We start from the raw sequence: 14,657 nt of genomic DNA, 5'->3' as shown, positions 1-14,657 counted from the left end.
TAACTCATCTCGGCCGCACCAGAAGTCTGCGAGGCAAAAGTGACAGGTGTCCCGACTTTGGGGATGAAGGGATGTGCGCCCAAGGCCGTCCGTTAGCAAGCAGTGCGACCACCATCTGAGTCTGGGTCTATTTGTCTCCAGAGCTGGTGCCCAGAGGGCTTTCCTACCTCCTAAAATGTTCGTGTTGAAAGTGAGGCTTGCCCACAGGACATGGTGGCATTCAGGTGACCTGGACCAAGAGGTCCAGCTGCAAGTGAGGGTGGTGGTAAGTTTTGTTGCCAGGAGTAAAATAGGGGAAACTGGGGCATTAACCGCAACAGAGAGACAGGGCTTGCACAGCTTGGGTAGATACGATTGATCGAGGGAAAGGATAAGAATTCCCCAAGGTGGATGAGTCCAGCCTCCTGCCTCCAAGCAGAGCGTTCCTAACCCCTCCTGGGAAGGAAAGCGTTTCCTATCTTAAAGTTCCTGGGTGGCTTCTCCCGGACTGCCCACTCCTTCTGAGGTCACGAGGGACAGCTACACGTATACCCATATCTATATCCCCATAGAGACCTATACGCTTGTCTAGACCGACGCCCGTGTCCGCATTTACGTGTTAATAAATCCTTTCAGTCATAAAATACCTTCTGTCTAACCCAGCTCTCTTGTGTTTCAGCTTTACTCCTTCCTAATGATTTGATGGAACTAAAGAAGAATCCACATTAGCTTCGTCCTGAAAGCGTCTGTTTTAAGCGGACTTGAATCCTGTCCTTTGTCTCAGGACCAACTCCCTGTCTCAAGTCTCTGAGATCTCTAAAGCAAGAAAGGAAGCCATTTTGGTCTCTTGTGGCCCTAAGGAGAAGGGAAGGCATGCCAATCGCCCCTCCCCTGCCCAGGCGCCTTCTTCACCTGGACGTCCAAATTGAGCTGCTCCCAGAGGTCGTCGTGCAGGGCAGAGACCTCGGATTCAAGGTTCTCATACTCCATGGTGCTGTTCGTCAGGGCCTGCAAGGGCAGGTGGGTTGACTGAGAAAGCGGCCATTGCCGAAGCCTTCCTCCCGTCCCGCCGCGGGGCACGGGGCCAAGGTACCTGGGGTCTGGCAGGGCGAGGGAGGAGGGCACAGAGGGACAGGCGGAGAGGGCCCAGGGCTGAGACATTCTGATGACAGCCAAACACTGGCCTTACAAGAGGCGCAGTGGCCCATCATACTGCAGGCGGATACAGGGAAACCAGAATCCTCTCCAGGCGTGGGGGTAGGCCACAAGGGGATCGTACGACGCCCGCACCCTACTGTTCTCCCCACACTGGGTGATACAGAGTGGGAGGGCAGAAAGAGAAAACCCAGAGGTGTTTGCTTGCTGGGGGTTAGAGACCTTTCTCTCTTCTGGGCCACGTTTTCCTGGGCCTTTGGCCGCCGCAGCCTAGAGCCATTATCCAGGCAGTGCGTACCGGCCGCAGGGTCGGCCCCGTGCCCACGGGAGATGAGGGAGGTGGCATTGCCGCCGGTGTCCTGGATCTCCAGGGGAGAGGACAGAGGTAGGCAGCGAAGCTGTGAGAGCAGCAGAGGAAACGAGTAGCCCTCGACTTCACCCTGTCCTGATCGAATCCCGGTGCAGGTGCGGTGTGTGAAAAATAAGCCAGTTTCCTCGGCAGAGGCTACGGATCAAAGAGGCCGGCATACGCACGGCCGCGTGCAGGGCAGTACTAAGGTCTCGCGTTTGTGCCCCTTCTGGCCAAGAGCCCCCTGCTGCTCCTGCCCGCAGAGGAGGGTTGGGAGCTAGAGGGCACAGCCTGGGAGGGGCGGCTCTCCTGTCGGGGTGCCCACGGGGGCGGGGGGGGGGGGGCGGGTACCGTGGTCGCCTGTGACAGCTCCACCCGAATGTTGATGAGCTGGTTCTGCAGGGACTCTTTTTTGCGCAGCAGTTTCTCCGGGTAGGCGGGCTGGTTTCCAAACATCTCCAGTTCCTGGTGGGTCCCCATCAAGGCACTTTCCAGGCTCTCCTGAAGAAGGGCAGGGGACCGGCTGTGAACAGCCCTAATAACTCCTCTCTGGGACTTTAAGAGGCCTGAGCCCCAACGGTTCAGCCCAGCAACTTGGTGGCGGTTGTCCTCCCTGGCTGGGGCCCCCGGAAGAGCTTCAGCAGTTCCAAGGGAGGGTGGTACAGAGGTTTACGACAGACCTTTGTCAGCTTAGGGCGGAGATGGCAACCCACACCTCTCTGAGCCGGCCTCTCCCACCCCCCCACCCCACCGTCCCCACATGCCCCCAACCCAAGGCCACCCCTTGGCTCTCACCTTCTCAGCTCGGAGCTGCTGCACTAGCCGGTCCTGCTCCCTCACCACCTTGTTCTGTTCACACAGTTTGCCCAGCAGCTTCTGGGGGGCCCGAGGGGGTCGAGGGAAGGGAGGGAGAGAGAAGGGGGTGAAGGATATGGTTTGATGGGGACCTGGGAATTTGGTTGGAAGGGACTGGCCTCTGGATACCTCCTCCTTTCCCTTGCTGAGGAACCCTAGGCCTTCTTCACCTTGACCTTGGAGGCTCCTGGGAATAGGAAGACGGTCTTCACCTTGGGAGACTCCCCAAGGACCTACCGGGAAGGGAGATGTGCTTATTCTCTGAGGAAGGGAGTCAGCTTGAGAGAGGAGTTAAATGTTAAGCCCCTGCATTCCCCTCCTCCTGGGGGTTCCGGTTCCCGAAGGGTTGAGGAGACAACGTGGCCTGGGCCTCCCAGGCCTTCCCGGCGGGCATGGATTGGAGGAGCAGGCAGTCTTGGGAAAACCAGTGAACTGGCTCCCCAGTCTCACAGGACCCTGTTCTCCCCTCCTTCCAGGGTCTCCGGATGGCTGAGGCTGGGATCCTTCTGAGATCTGGTCCTCGCCTGGATGGAAACTCTCCTAGGCCTACTGGGCGGACCCGCTACCCAGGCAAGGCCAGTGGTGATGGGGAGGAGGCAGGTTAGGCCAAACTTCTCTTCTGGGAAGACTTATGCTTTCCCCATATCCACACCTTTATTCATGCCATTCCTCAAACACTTCTCTGGCTCTTTTCTACTGAGCCACATCGTGTCTTCTGGGCCTTTGAACTTCAAGGCCCGGCTCACATGCCCCCTGCTTGGTCCCTGGCCTCCCTGCCCTGCCCTCCTGTGGAACCCATCACTGAGCCCATTTAGTATGCAAATCTTATGTCACCACCTGCTGCTACCTGGCACGGGGACACTACCCTGAAGCTCCCTGAGGCCAGGGCCAGGTTCCTCCCTCCAGTCACCGAGGCCCTCCTGCCAGGCTGGGCCCAGAGCAGCCTGGCTGATGTCCCTCCTAACCAAGTCTGAGGTCCTTGTAATAAGCAGCCCCCGCTGCTGTAGACGAGGGGGCCTAGGGCTCAGTGGAGAAACGCACACAGCTGGCATGGGAGGTAGGGGCAATTGGTACGAACGAGAAAAGAAAGGGGATGAGGAAGGGGCAGGCAGAATGCGGTCTTGGTGGCGAGAGAGGACATGAGTCAAAGGTATGAAGAGCCGGCAGGAGGACAGAGATGGGCGGAGGAAAAGCCCCAGCGGAGGAGAGCGAAGATGAGGGCGACAGCGGGAGGGACCGGAGAGGACAGGGGAGCAGGAGAGCTGCTCTTACATCTGTATCCTGCTCGTTTAGCTTGTCGGTGTGGAGGCCGTCCCGGAACACTTCTGGGTACGGAGGGACCTGCAGGAAACGAGGCCGGTTACAGCAGCGGGGGACAGGCAGGGCGTGTGGGGACGGGAACGCGGACAACCCTCGCTCCGTTCTTGTCGGAGACCGTGGTCCGTCACTTCTTGCCGCCTCCATGCCGGGAATCTGAGCTAGTTCTCTGCCCCCGACTGGGCAGCCTGGGATGGCCCCTGTGTAGGTTTTCCCCCAATTCTTGAGGCTGATTCTGCCCAGCTCCTACTCTCCCCTCTCCCCTGAGCTCAAGATCTACTGTCGGGAGGGACTCTGGGGGTGCATAGATCCCAGATGGCTTGTTGGTAACGACCATGACAACAACAGTTAACCCTTGGCTGTTTTGGAGGGTGAGGCATGAGGAAATGGAATGAGCATCGGAAACACTTGAGAATTATCATCTTAGTAGATTGAACACCAGCCACAGGGCTCGCGTCTAACCCAGAAGTACACCTGGGTCCGGCAAACGCTGCCCACCCCTGGTGAAGCATCTGGAAATCACCGGACATTCTACACAACCTTGGCACTGGATGGTTCCATCTGACACCCCTCATGCCCTTGCCCCCAAAGACGTCTGTTAAGAAGATAACAAACACGAGATAGAAGTCCTGGGCATTAAAAAGCAGATTCGCGATCCCTGGCGTGATATGGGATGGTGGTGCTGGCTATTTTGATGGTTTGAGAAACGGGCCTTGGGTCCACCCATGAACATGAAGAACAAGAGAGACAAGGTGGGATGAAAGGAGAGGGGCCAGGGAGGGCCTGGAGATGAGGCCTGGTGGATGGAGGGTTGGGCAGAGCAAGCCCCAACCCAGATGGCTTGACCCGACCATGCACAAGCAGCTGAAATGGTGTTGACGGGGACCATGCTACCAGGCGGAGGCCTTACTTGCATGAAGAGTTGGGCCCTGGGGGAGGAGTTTTCCACCATGCGGTTCACCATACTGATGAGAGTCTCGCTCTCACTCATCTGGAGAGAGGAAGGAATGGACGATTCAAACTCCGGCCCACATAGAGCTATCTCCCCATCACCCGCCTGGGCTTGTTTTCCCGAAACAGGACAGGACAGCTTCTCACGGGGTCTCCAGCTCCCTCTCTGTTTGGCCTTAGCCATAGCTGGCCCCTTGTGAACTGTCCCAGGACCAGCCCTGAAGGTGCCCTGAGGAAAGGCCACAGAAGGGAGCTGGAGGGCTGCTGTGCCTTCGTTCACGGCCCTGCAGAGACACCCCCCGCCCAGTGACACTCCCCCAGGGTGCCTGAGACATGTGGGTCTCATCCACACGGGCCAAGGTCAACTCCCTGCCCCAACTCTCTTTCTTCACGTTGCTTCAGTCAAAGACCACACCGGCAGTTGGAAAAACCCATCTCCCCAAATTTGAACTAAATGAAACAGCTGAGAAAGAAAACTGGGGCCGCTCTTTGGATGGGCCTTCACACAGAGGTGGGCACAGCTCTCTCTCCCCGACCCCTGCCCACCTCTTGGCTCTAGAGTAGAAAGGATTGCTAAACACGGTTTCCAGAGCTGGGCTGGTAGCATCCATGCCGATCTTGGATGACACTAGGGAGCAAATAAGGAGGCCAAAACAAGCAAGCCATGTTAAAGGGACACCAGATGCTGGCACACTGCTCTCCCAACAGGTTATCTTTACGTTTCAAGGGCCATTAGGAACACAGAGGGGGAAAGACTACTTGCCAAATGAAAAAGAAAGAGAGAGAGAGAGACAAGGAAGGGCAGGAGAGAGGAAGGACAGGGAGGGAGGACAAGCCGACCGAATCAACTAGAAATGCTATCATTTCCCCCACTGGTTCCAGCTTGACAACATCAAAACGTGAACACATTCGGGAGCGTCCTTGGCTATGTCCCTTTAACTCAACTGACCTACAGGTGAAGGCAGCAGAAAACAGAGGGAAGTTCTGTGGGAAAAGCCTTCTGGGGAGAGGAAGTGAATGAGGGAAGGGACAGAGCCACGTTAGGGCAGAGCTTCTGGGGTCATGATGCAGGAGGCTCTCACGTTTTCAGCCCTTAGCTGCCCAATCTGTGTCGCACCCACACGTATTTTTTATCTTATCCACTTAGGTGGTGACCCAGGGGCAGCCTTGCTTCTGTGTGCTGTGGGCAGGGCGAGGGGTACCCACCCACTCCCCTTTGCAGGGTCCACAGCATTTTCAAAGGCTTTCCTAGGATCTGATCCCTCTACCTCTTTTAGCCCTTTGGAATTTTTTTCCATGGCACAAAGTGTCATTGAAAAGGCTTTGAAAAGAGCGGTAAGAGGTTTGTCAAATAGTTAACGGTCAACAGGACATCAGCCACATCTTTCTGTAAGGATCTGAACTCAAGTCAATCCCTATCTTCCTGGAGCCCTGTGTGTATGAGATTGTGTTTGTTGTGTATGGGGTGTGTGTGTGTGTGGAGTATGTGTGATTGTATATGGTGTGTGTATATGTGTGTTTGCATGCTGCTGTGTGCCATGACTGTGTCCTCTGTGTGTGTGTGTGTGTGTGTGTGTGTGTGTGTAGGGCAAGGCAGACCTGGTAATGCACCAGGCTTGGAGAGGGCAAAGGCGGCCCAGGCTTCTCCTGGACACCCACTGATCTCATTCCTTCCCCAACCAGTGGATCTCAAGCAATAAAGGAGGGAAGCCAGAATGTTCTCGCCCTGGCCTCTGCTCCCACTCACGCTGCGGCTTTGGGGATCTTTTAGCCCCTGCAGGCTTTGACTGTAGGATTCCTTCCTCTCCTGTGTGTCCCTTCGGTCTGTCCAAAATGTTAGATTTTGTGAGAAAGCACCTAGCCCAGTGCCTTATACACCATAAAAGTGCTCAAGTAATATTTTAAATTGAGTTTTAGAAGAAAACGAATAAAATCATTATAGCAGCAGTGACCACTCCTTGCCAATGCCTGACAAAGCGTTGCCATGTACCCTCTTACTTGATTCTCCAGGAACTCTGTACGGCAGAAAAGGCGGATTCTACAACGGCCATTTTATGATTGAGAAAACCAAGGCCCAGGGAGACAAAGCGACATTTCCAAGAAAAAAGAAAAACAAAAAACAGAACAAAACAAAACAAAAAACCCACAACCCTTGTAAAATGGCAGAATTGGGACTAGAATGTCTGACTCCACGTTTTGGACTCTTAGCATATACAACTTCCTTTTAGGAATATTATTCTTTTTAAAAAAATTATTCTTTATCTAGAGGAGGTCTTCTGAAGGGTTATTTCTCAAGCCCCCCCCCCCCCCCCCCCCCCGCCAAGGGCCCAGCCCTGTCATGAGGGCCAGAAGCCCCAGCAGGGGCCCAGCTGTGGCACTGAAGTCCTGTGCAGCCAGGCACTGTGGATGGGCCACAGAAAGGAAAGTCTGCCCAGGAGCCCTGAGGGCCCTCAGCCCTGCCCCTCACTACCCAGGGCACCGCAGACCCCGCTTCCTATGGAGAAACGCCAGCACTTGTCAGCGCTGCTCTGGGCTGGCATCCGGAGACCCATCCCCATGTGGACTGCACCACTCGTGGTGGACACCACGTGCTGTTTCTGGAAGTAAAATGCAACACCCGTGCGGGCTGGGAGCTGTCGCTGCTGATCAAAACGTGGATATCAATTCTTCTTAGTGCCCAATGCCTTCTAAGAGGATGATCTCCCCGAGGCATCGAGGTCTGTGTGTCTAGAACCACCAACAGTTATGGCGGTAGCCTCTGATGTCAAGGGTATGGTTCTCTCTGGACCTCTAAGAGCGTAAAATAATCCTGATGAGGTTTGACTCCTGCTTCTTCATGTTAGTCATTTCCTCTGCTACACCCTGGGTCAAAATCTCAGAGCCACATTCCAAGCTCTGCCGTTTGTTGGCTGTGTGTCCCCTGGCATGTTACTTAACCTCTCTGTGCTTTCGTCTTATCGGCTCTAAAATGGGGATAACAACAGTACCCACCTTGCAGGTGTTGTTATGAAGATTAAATGCGTTAGGATCTATAAAGACACCATCCTAGGGCAAGTCTGTAGTCCTTGGTTTACAAACTATGTTTGTTTAACAACATAGTTTAACAACAGCCTGTGAACTATGATAGATCATTTCCCGGATTCAGGTGCACTAAATCCCTAGCATTTTAGCCAGCCCCCTCCACCCCCCACCTCCCTGCCTGGCGCTCACCCCCTGTTCAAGGTCTCTGCTGCTCTCTCCAGCAGAAACGCAAATTCCCGCCTACCTCCCAGGGACAGTTCCATCTGGCCTGAACAAATAGGAGGTGGCATTAATTATTCATGTGGTCATTTCTTATTCTCCTTTTCCCCAGGAAACTCCCAGCTGCCCTAAAGGGCTTTGAGGCGAAGGGGGCGGGGCGTGAAGGCGCAAACCAAAATATAAGCCACTTTGTTGTGGGGGGGGGGTGCCAACAAAGGTTGTCAAATGGAGGGAAGATGAGGAGGTGGGGAGGAGCAGGGAGACACGACAGGAGGGCAGGGGAATGGGAGGGGGCACCAGCTCTGCCTACCTGCTGATCCAAATACTCTAGGTTTCTTTGCAACTGAAGGTCTAAAAGTTCATCCTACCCGGAGCCCGAGGCCCAACAGCAACACAAACAAACAGGAACAGGACAACAGAAAACAATAAAAAGGAAGCAAAGCAGTTAAGAGTTAGCTGGGGGGCGGGGGGGGGGGGGGGCGTGAGGGGCGAGGGGGGGCAAGGTCAAAGAGAGGCCTCTGTCTATCCTTGAGGAGCTCTGGGGAAGGGAAGGAAAGAGGCTGGGGGCAGGCACCGTGGTTGCCTCCTGGATGCCTCAACCAGAGGAGGGACTCACTCTGGCCCCAGCTCGAGGGCCCCAGTTCCAGGGCTCCCCGTCCGCCGGGCCCTCCCCTGGGAGAGGGAAGCACCTTTGAAGCAGTGCAGTTGGCCCTCCCTACCAGCTCCTGAGTTTTCTGGAAGAATCCATGGTTTCTGGGTGGGTGCACGTGCTGTGTGTCAGGGCTAGGGCTTAGACAGAGAAGGATCAGGGAGAAGGAAGGAAGGGGCACCCCTCCACGCCTGCGCAGGCTCCTCCACCCTGGCCTCCCGGGGCTGTGTCAGGACAGGGGTCAGCAACAGGCCTTCGGGGACAAGGACTCTGCCTGTTGGTTCCTGTGACCCTCCTCAGCATCCCCGTCTCCATCCAGTTCTCCGGGTGGAGACCAATGGAGACCAAAATTCTCCGGAGAACAGATTCCAGGGAGAGACCAGTGGAAAGCAGGGAGGAAAGGAAAAGACACACCATGGAAAATCTTTTCTTCCTTAATCCCACCACTTGTGTCGTTTCCCAGAAGCCGCACTCCAGGCCAAGGACAGACTTGGAGAAGATGTCTGCTAATGGACACTCGGACCTAACTTTTCTTCCCAGGCCGTGACCCAAGCCCCTGACCATGCTGGACGGGAGGCTGTTCTGGAGTCGAGACGATCAGGACATCACACGCCTCCAGATCTAGTCCCTGCTCCTCCACCTTCTGTCACAGAGCTGGGGGTAACTGGCGTCAAGCTCTGCGTTGGGGTTAGAGTCCCGGCCGGGAGGGAGGAGGTATCCAGAGGTTGCTGAGAACCAGGAGGGCCAGGTACCGGGCACAGAGCACCCCTGTGGCTGCCCTAGTTGGGCCCCCGCTCTGGGAGGAGAGGTCGTGCAGGCAGCGGACGGGAGGAGAGGACGTACCATCTTATCGTGGGCCGTGGGGGATGGTGGGTAGTTGTAGGGGAACAGTCCTGCAGGGACTGGCCGCCTGTCTCCCAGGTAATCATACTGGAAGAGAAAGGGGATTGGAGAGGTGAGGGGGTCTGGCTGGGACACGGACTTCCCCACCAACTAACGTTCAAGGTTAGGGATGTTTGTATCCTGTCCCAGAGCAGACTCCAAATTCAAATGGATTTGCAGCATTTATCCATTGTGATAGCCTTGCAGTGACCCGTCCAGTCCTCAAAAGACAGAACCCTCTCTGCCCTCTGACAAGGAATTAGGGTTCCCGGCACAACCTGGGGAAGGGCACCAGTGTTCCTGCTCAGGGGTCAGAGCACATCCCCCAAAGCAGCTCTCCCACAGGCAGAACTGCAGGGCCAGTGGCGTCCTGGGCATCATCGTGGCTCCTGCCAACATACGGTGTGTGTCCCCATGGGGCACAGTGACCCCAAGAGTCCCAGATGCCTGCACACCTGCACATCTTCTCCGCAGATGGTAATAGGCTCGTGGGGGACCTCAGGGGATGAGGAAGGAGGGGGCGCGCTGCTGGCTCACCTTGGGGGAGCTGACGGATCGCCTCATCACATAGGCAGCGGGGTCAGCATAGATGTCCTCGCTGCGAGGTGGCAGGCGCTCAAAACGGGCACTGGGTGAGCGGACGGGGGAGTAAATGCGGGCGCGGCTGTAGGAGCCCTGGCTGGGCGAGCGGGGCACGGAGTGGGAGCGGGGCTGCAGGGACAGGCGGCGCAGGGAGCCGGATGTGGCATCCAGCTCATCATAATAGACTGGCTGCCGGGAGGGGGAGGGGCCGGGGAGCCAGATGGTGCCATCCTGCCGCCCGTAGCCCGGAGGCTCCTTCCACTCCCGAAGCTGGAAGGCAGGGCCGCCTCCATTGCGGAAGGAGTGACGCTTGTCCTCCAAGGCCCAGGGTGGGCTGATCCGATCATAGGCTGGCATTGAGCAGATGCTGTCGGGCCGCACCCCTGGTGGGTAGTACTGGTAATCATCAGGGTACTGGGAGGAGTAGGGGCCATAATACTCAGGGACCCTGCGGGACACGGGGTAGAACCTAGAGGGACTGAGAGAGAGGACACTGTAAGGAAGCCAGAATGAGCACAACCCCACCCACCCATCTGTGCCCCAGCCCTGCCTCTGTGTCCTCCAGCCTAGAGCAGGCCGTGAACAGGTGAATGGTGCCCCAGGCTGACGCTAGGAGCACACAGAGGTAGCCACTGCCTGGGCACTGAGGCTTGCTTCCAGAGGTGCGGGGAAACTCCCTCAAAGCTTCCTCCCTCTCGGGCTGAGGTCACGATCTCACGGTTAGTGAGTCTGATCCCTGCATCAGGCTCTGCTGTGACAGCAGGGAGCCTGCTTGGGCTTCTCTCTCTCCCTCTCTTGCTGGCGCTCTCTCTCTCTCTCTCTCAAAATAAATAAATTAATTAAAAAAAAAAAAACCAACTGTATCTCAAAAAAAAAAAAAAAAAAGCAGCTTCCTCCTTCAACCAACAACCTGAGGCTAGAAATTTCACATTCAGAGCTTCATGGGAAGAAACTTTAAGCCTTGTTAGTTCTATCCCAGCTTGAAGCACAATGTATCAGATCCTTTCAGAGCAGCAAACAGCTGAAGGAAAGGGAACATAGCAGGCACCTGGTGGAGGGAGGAGGGGAAACACCCAACACAGGGGGGACAAAAGGGCGCCTCCCCAGATTTTATGTTCTTGTCAAGGGCGGGACCGGTAGGTTTCTGGGATGCATCCCAAGTGAGGCGCTCACCCCTGGGGCAGGCCAGATGTCCCCAGCAGCAGAGTGCCACCAGAGGTGAGTAGCCTTCCTGAAGGTGTCACCTGGGGTCCCTGGAGCCGCCCACACCCAGGGGAGGGAGCAGCAGCCCCACTTGTCCCGAGATGAACGAGATGAATGCTATCAGGCTAATAAATGTCTTCCAGTATTTGAAGCCAGTCACTGGACAAAGGAGGAAACTGGTCTAGAGGGCAGGACTAGGATCAGTGAGTGGCGACATTTCGTTTCTTTTCTTTAAAAAAAATTTTTTTTAATGTTTATTATTGAAAGAGCGAGACAGAGCATGAGCATGGGAGAGGCAGACAGAGGAGACACAGAATCTGAAGCAGGCTCCAGGCTCTGAGCTGTCAGCACAGAGCCCGACGCAGGGCTCGAACCCACCAACTTCGAGATCATGACCTGAGCCGAAGTTGGACGCCCAACCGACTGAGCCACCCAGGCGCCCCTCTTTTCTTTTTTTACAACTGCAATAAATAAAGACTTTCAAACAATTAGAGCCGTTCAAAAATGGGGTAAGTGGGCTTGGCAGTCAGTGAGGCTCACGGTGGTGGAAATGCTGGAACAGGGGCTGTTGTAAGAGGGTGGGGAGCACAGACGGATATCTGACGGGAGCAAGGCCGAGGCCCCTCCTATGACTGCCTGCGCGTGTCCTGGGCACCCAGCATCCTTGTGGAGAGGTGCCAGGGAGTCCGACCCTGTCTCTGAAGCAATCAGAGAGGGCAGGAATCGGGCAGGGGTCACACTCCACAGACGGTGCCACGGGGGACAGGAAAGGATCTGGACAAGCCTGAGACCCTGGGTTTTGGAGTCTTCTTGGTTTCCCAACGCAGCCTGGCTTCCCGAAGGCTTCCAGCAAGGGAAGCTGCAAGTGTTACTACCCCAGTCCCCGCCCCTGGCCATCGCAGCACCCCAGCTCCACGCCTACGCCCCATCAGGACTCACCTCCGGAGATCTTCAGGGGGCGCCACCCCCCGGCGCAGGTTCACCCACTGCTGCAGCTGGTTCATGGAGCTCTTGCGCTGGGCAATCTTGTCGGGGTTGGCACGTGGGGGGAAGTTCCGCTGGTGCCCCCCACTCTCTGAGTCCGGAGGCGGGAAAGCTGTGCTGCCCGGCCGGCTCGGGGAGCTATACTGCCAGCCATTGGGCTGGGCGGGCCGGTCTCCTCCCCCTGGGACCCTTGGGCCCTCGGGGTAAGGGCTGCCCGGCTCTGAGGATGGTTCCGGTCCGGCTTGGATGCCATTGGCTTTCACCAGAGGCTCGCTCTTGACTTCAGGCCTCTCGGGCTTCCGCTCTGCCTTCTCGCAGCCCCGGCCGTCACCCTCCCCTCGAGTCTTGGCCTCTGGCTCGGGCTTGGGGAGGCTGTTGTGGGACGGCTGGTGGTGCTGTTTGCTAGGAGGGATGTTCTCTGAGTCTGGCTTCTCATGGCTGCAGGATGCCAAGGGAGATGTTGTAAGTGACTCCAGCCCAGCAGCGAGCTGGGCAGGGGGTGGTAGACTGGGAAGGGAAAAGGAGTGGAGAAGGGTGGGCAGGAAGGTAGCGATGGAAACGGGATTCAATGAATGACAGTTCTGTTTCCCAAATGCCCATTTTGCTTTCTTGCTCCAGCCCGGGCAGTTACTCGAAAACACAGTGCACTCTTGCCCACGCGTGGTGTGCTCATTTTCCCCTCTAGGTCCTCTCCACGGCCCACTCTCTGCTCCCTTCTGCTGACCTGCACTGCATCCAGCCTTCGGAAGCTATGGCCAAGACTAACCCGCCCCAGACTTGGTCTCCTCTGCAGTCTGTCCCCGCTGCAGCCCCCCAAACTCGGTGCACACTATACCAAAGCTTCATGATAGTGACTGTCCTTGATGTTTCGGCCATGGAGGCTCGTTACAGCTCAGCCTGCTGTCCTATGCAAGTTCCTTAACTTCTGCAAGTCTTGGGCTCCTCGTTGGCAGGATGGGTATAACAGTCGCTCCCCTCGTAGGACTGTGAGATCAAACACGGCGGGCGCCAGGCGCCTAAGCTGTTGCCTCAAACATCCTAGGCTTAGAAGCATGCTAGTTTCTTCTCCAGGACAAGCTTCTTCCGGGACAGACTCCGCCTGAACGTAAGCGCCACGAGGCAGAAGCATGTAGACTGGTCTTCCCTTGTTTTCCTAGCGCCCCCTACAGTGCCTCACACATACCTATTTCCAGTAAATATTTATGAACTAAATGAGCGAACTCCTGGAAGTACGCCCCTCAGCTGAAGTGAAGATGGGACCTCGTGACGATGTTTTCCCTACCGCTTCTCAAATTCAACAGATTCAAGCATCCTTGTTGCAGCGTTGCCTGGTAAACACTTCTAAGACACTAAAATAGACTTGGAGCCTGTATCATAAAAACCTCCTTCTTCTGGATCCCTGTTAACATCTAACTCAAGACTCCCATCTACCCGGTTCCAGCAGAGACAGGCCGTGAGGCTGTGGGTGGGGACAGGTGGCAGGGGTGATGGGGCGGCCATGGGCTGAGTGTTCACTGCATGTCAGGATTTCCCGGCTGCCCCTATGAGGTAGGATTATAACTGCTGCCTTCACGGGGAGGAAATTCAGGCTCAGAGAGGTTAAGTGATCACCCTGATGTCACAGTGTGAGCAAGTAGCTAAGTTGGGATTCGCACCTGAGTCTACCCTCCTCCAGAGGTCATGGGTTTAATGTGCAAAGTCAAGAATAAATGAGCAAATGACCCTGGTCTTTGGCTCCTGGCCAGGCCACGATGGAACCTGGCTTCTCTCTTGGCCTCCACCAGCCCAGAGAGAAGAGGGAGAACCGGTCAGGGGAAAGGGAAGAGAGACTCCAGGCTCTGGAATCACTTAGCCCTGCTAGGAGGCAAGGAGCGGCTCACGTGTTCTCAGAGGTTCAAGCCAGCACGCCGGGCTCAGCAGGACACAGAGTAGGGCGCTTCCTTGATCCTCTTTCTCTAGCACTCCCCACCCCCATGCCCTGTGCCCTGGGACTCACCTGTGACGCACAGCTTGGGGCACCGACTTCTGGGCTGGGGGGATCTGTACTCGGGCAGCCTCCCCCATGGCCTGGATCCAGGCCTCCTGTTCCTCGGGGCTCTCGGCACTGAAGAAGTAGGTGCGGACCCCAGCGTGCTCAGCCTGTGGGGAGAGGCAGTGCGTGGAACTGGCCCCGGCCTCATCCACCCAGCACGTGGTCACCTGTCGGGAGAAGACACCCACACCCACAGCACAGGCGGTCAGGCGGGCCGTCCCCCTGCCCTGCAGCTCTTTTCCCCACAAGGAGCTCAGGGGCAAACCGAGCTAGGCCAAGGGCTCCAGCTGGCGTCTAGGCGTCCGCCTTGGCTAGCTCTCTGGACCCCAATAAGCCGCCCAATGGCCAGGTAAGCTTACCTGCCCCACCTGAAGTGATTACAAACAGGAAGCACAATTACCATGCCCGCTCTCCCATCAAATTCCGTCTTTGATTTGAAGGGCAGTTACCCGATGTCTGAGAGAGATGCCCCCCGCCCC

The 14,657-nt window shown here is 56.3% G+C and overlaps 1 protein-coding gene across 22 annotated transcripts in view; it reads right to left on the bottom strand.

The window, feature by feature from the left end:
- PLEKHA6 (pleckstrin homology domain containing A6) overlaps window positions 1-14,657 on the bottom strand; it is a 141,588-nt gene that overhangs the window by 14,950 nt on the left and 111,981 nt on the right. For 11 of the 22 annotated variants that reach the window (XM_027074790.2, XM_027074787.2, XM_027074786.2 and 8 more), the window contains 10 exons: window positions 14,143-14,345; window positions 12,102-12,653; window positions 9,915-10,437; window positions 9,339-9,425; window positions 8,157-8,210; window positions 4,566-4,646; window positions 3,611-3,679; window positions 2,279-2,359; window positions 1,835-1,984; window positions 892-987 (listed from right to left, as the gene is read on the bottom strand). In XM_027074790.2, coding sequence (XP_026930591.1) covers window positions 892-987; window positions 1,835-1,984; window positions 2,279-2,359; window positions 3,611-3,679; window positions 4,566-4,646; window positions 8,157-8,210; window positions 9,339-9,425; window positions 9,915-10,437; window positions 12,102-12,653; window positions 14,143-14,345 — 1,896 coding nt within the window. The remainder of the gene's footprint in view (window positions 1-891; window positions 988-1,834; window positions 1,985-2,278; window positions 2,360-3,610; window positions 3,680-4,565; window positions 4,647-8,156; window positions 8,211-9,338; window positions 9,426-9,914; window positions 10,438-12,101; window positions 12,654-14,142; window positions 14,346-14,657) is intronic. The other 11 variants (XM_027074789.2, XM_027074791.2, XM_027074793.2 and 8 more) reach the window with 11 other exon arrangements.

This window comes from Acinonyx jubatus, chromosome E4, assembly GCF_027475565.1.
Source record: "Acinonyx jubatus isolate Ajub_Pintada_27869175 chromosome E4, VMU_Ajub_asm_v1.0, whole genome shotgun sequence".
NCBI lineage: Eukaryota > Metazoa > Chordata > Mammalia > Carnivora > Felidae > Acinonyx > Acinonyx jubatus.
This window is presented reverse-complemented; position numbering and strand designations above follow the sequence as displayed.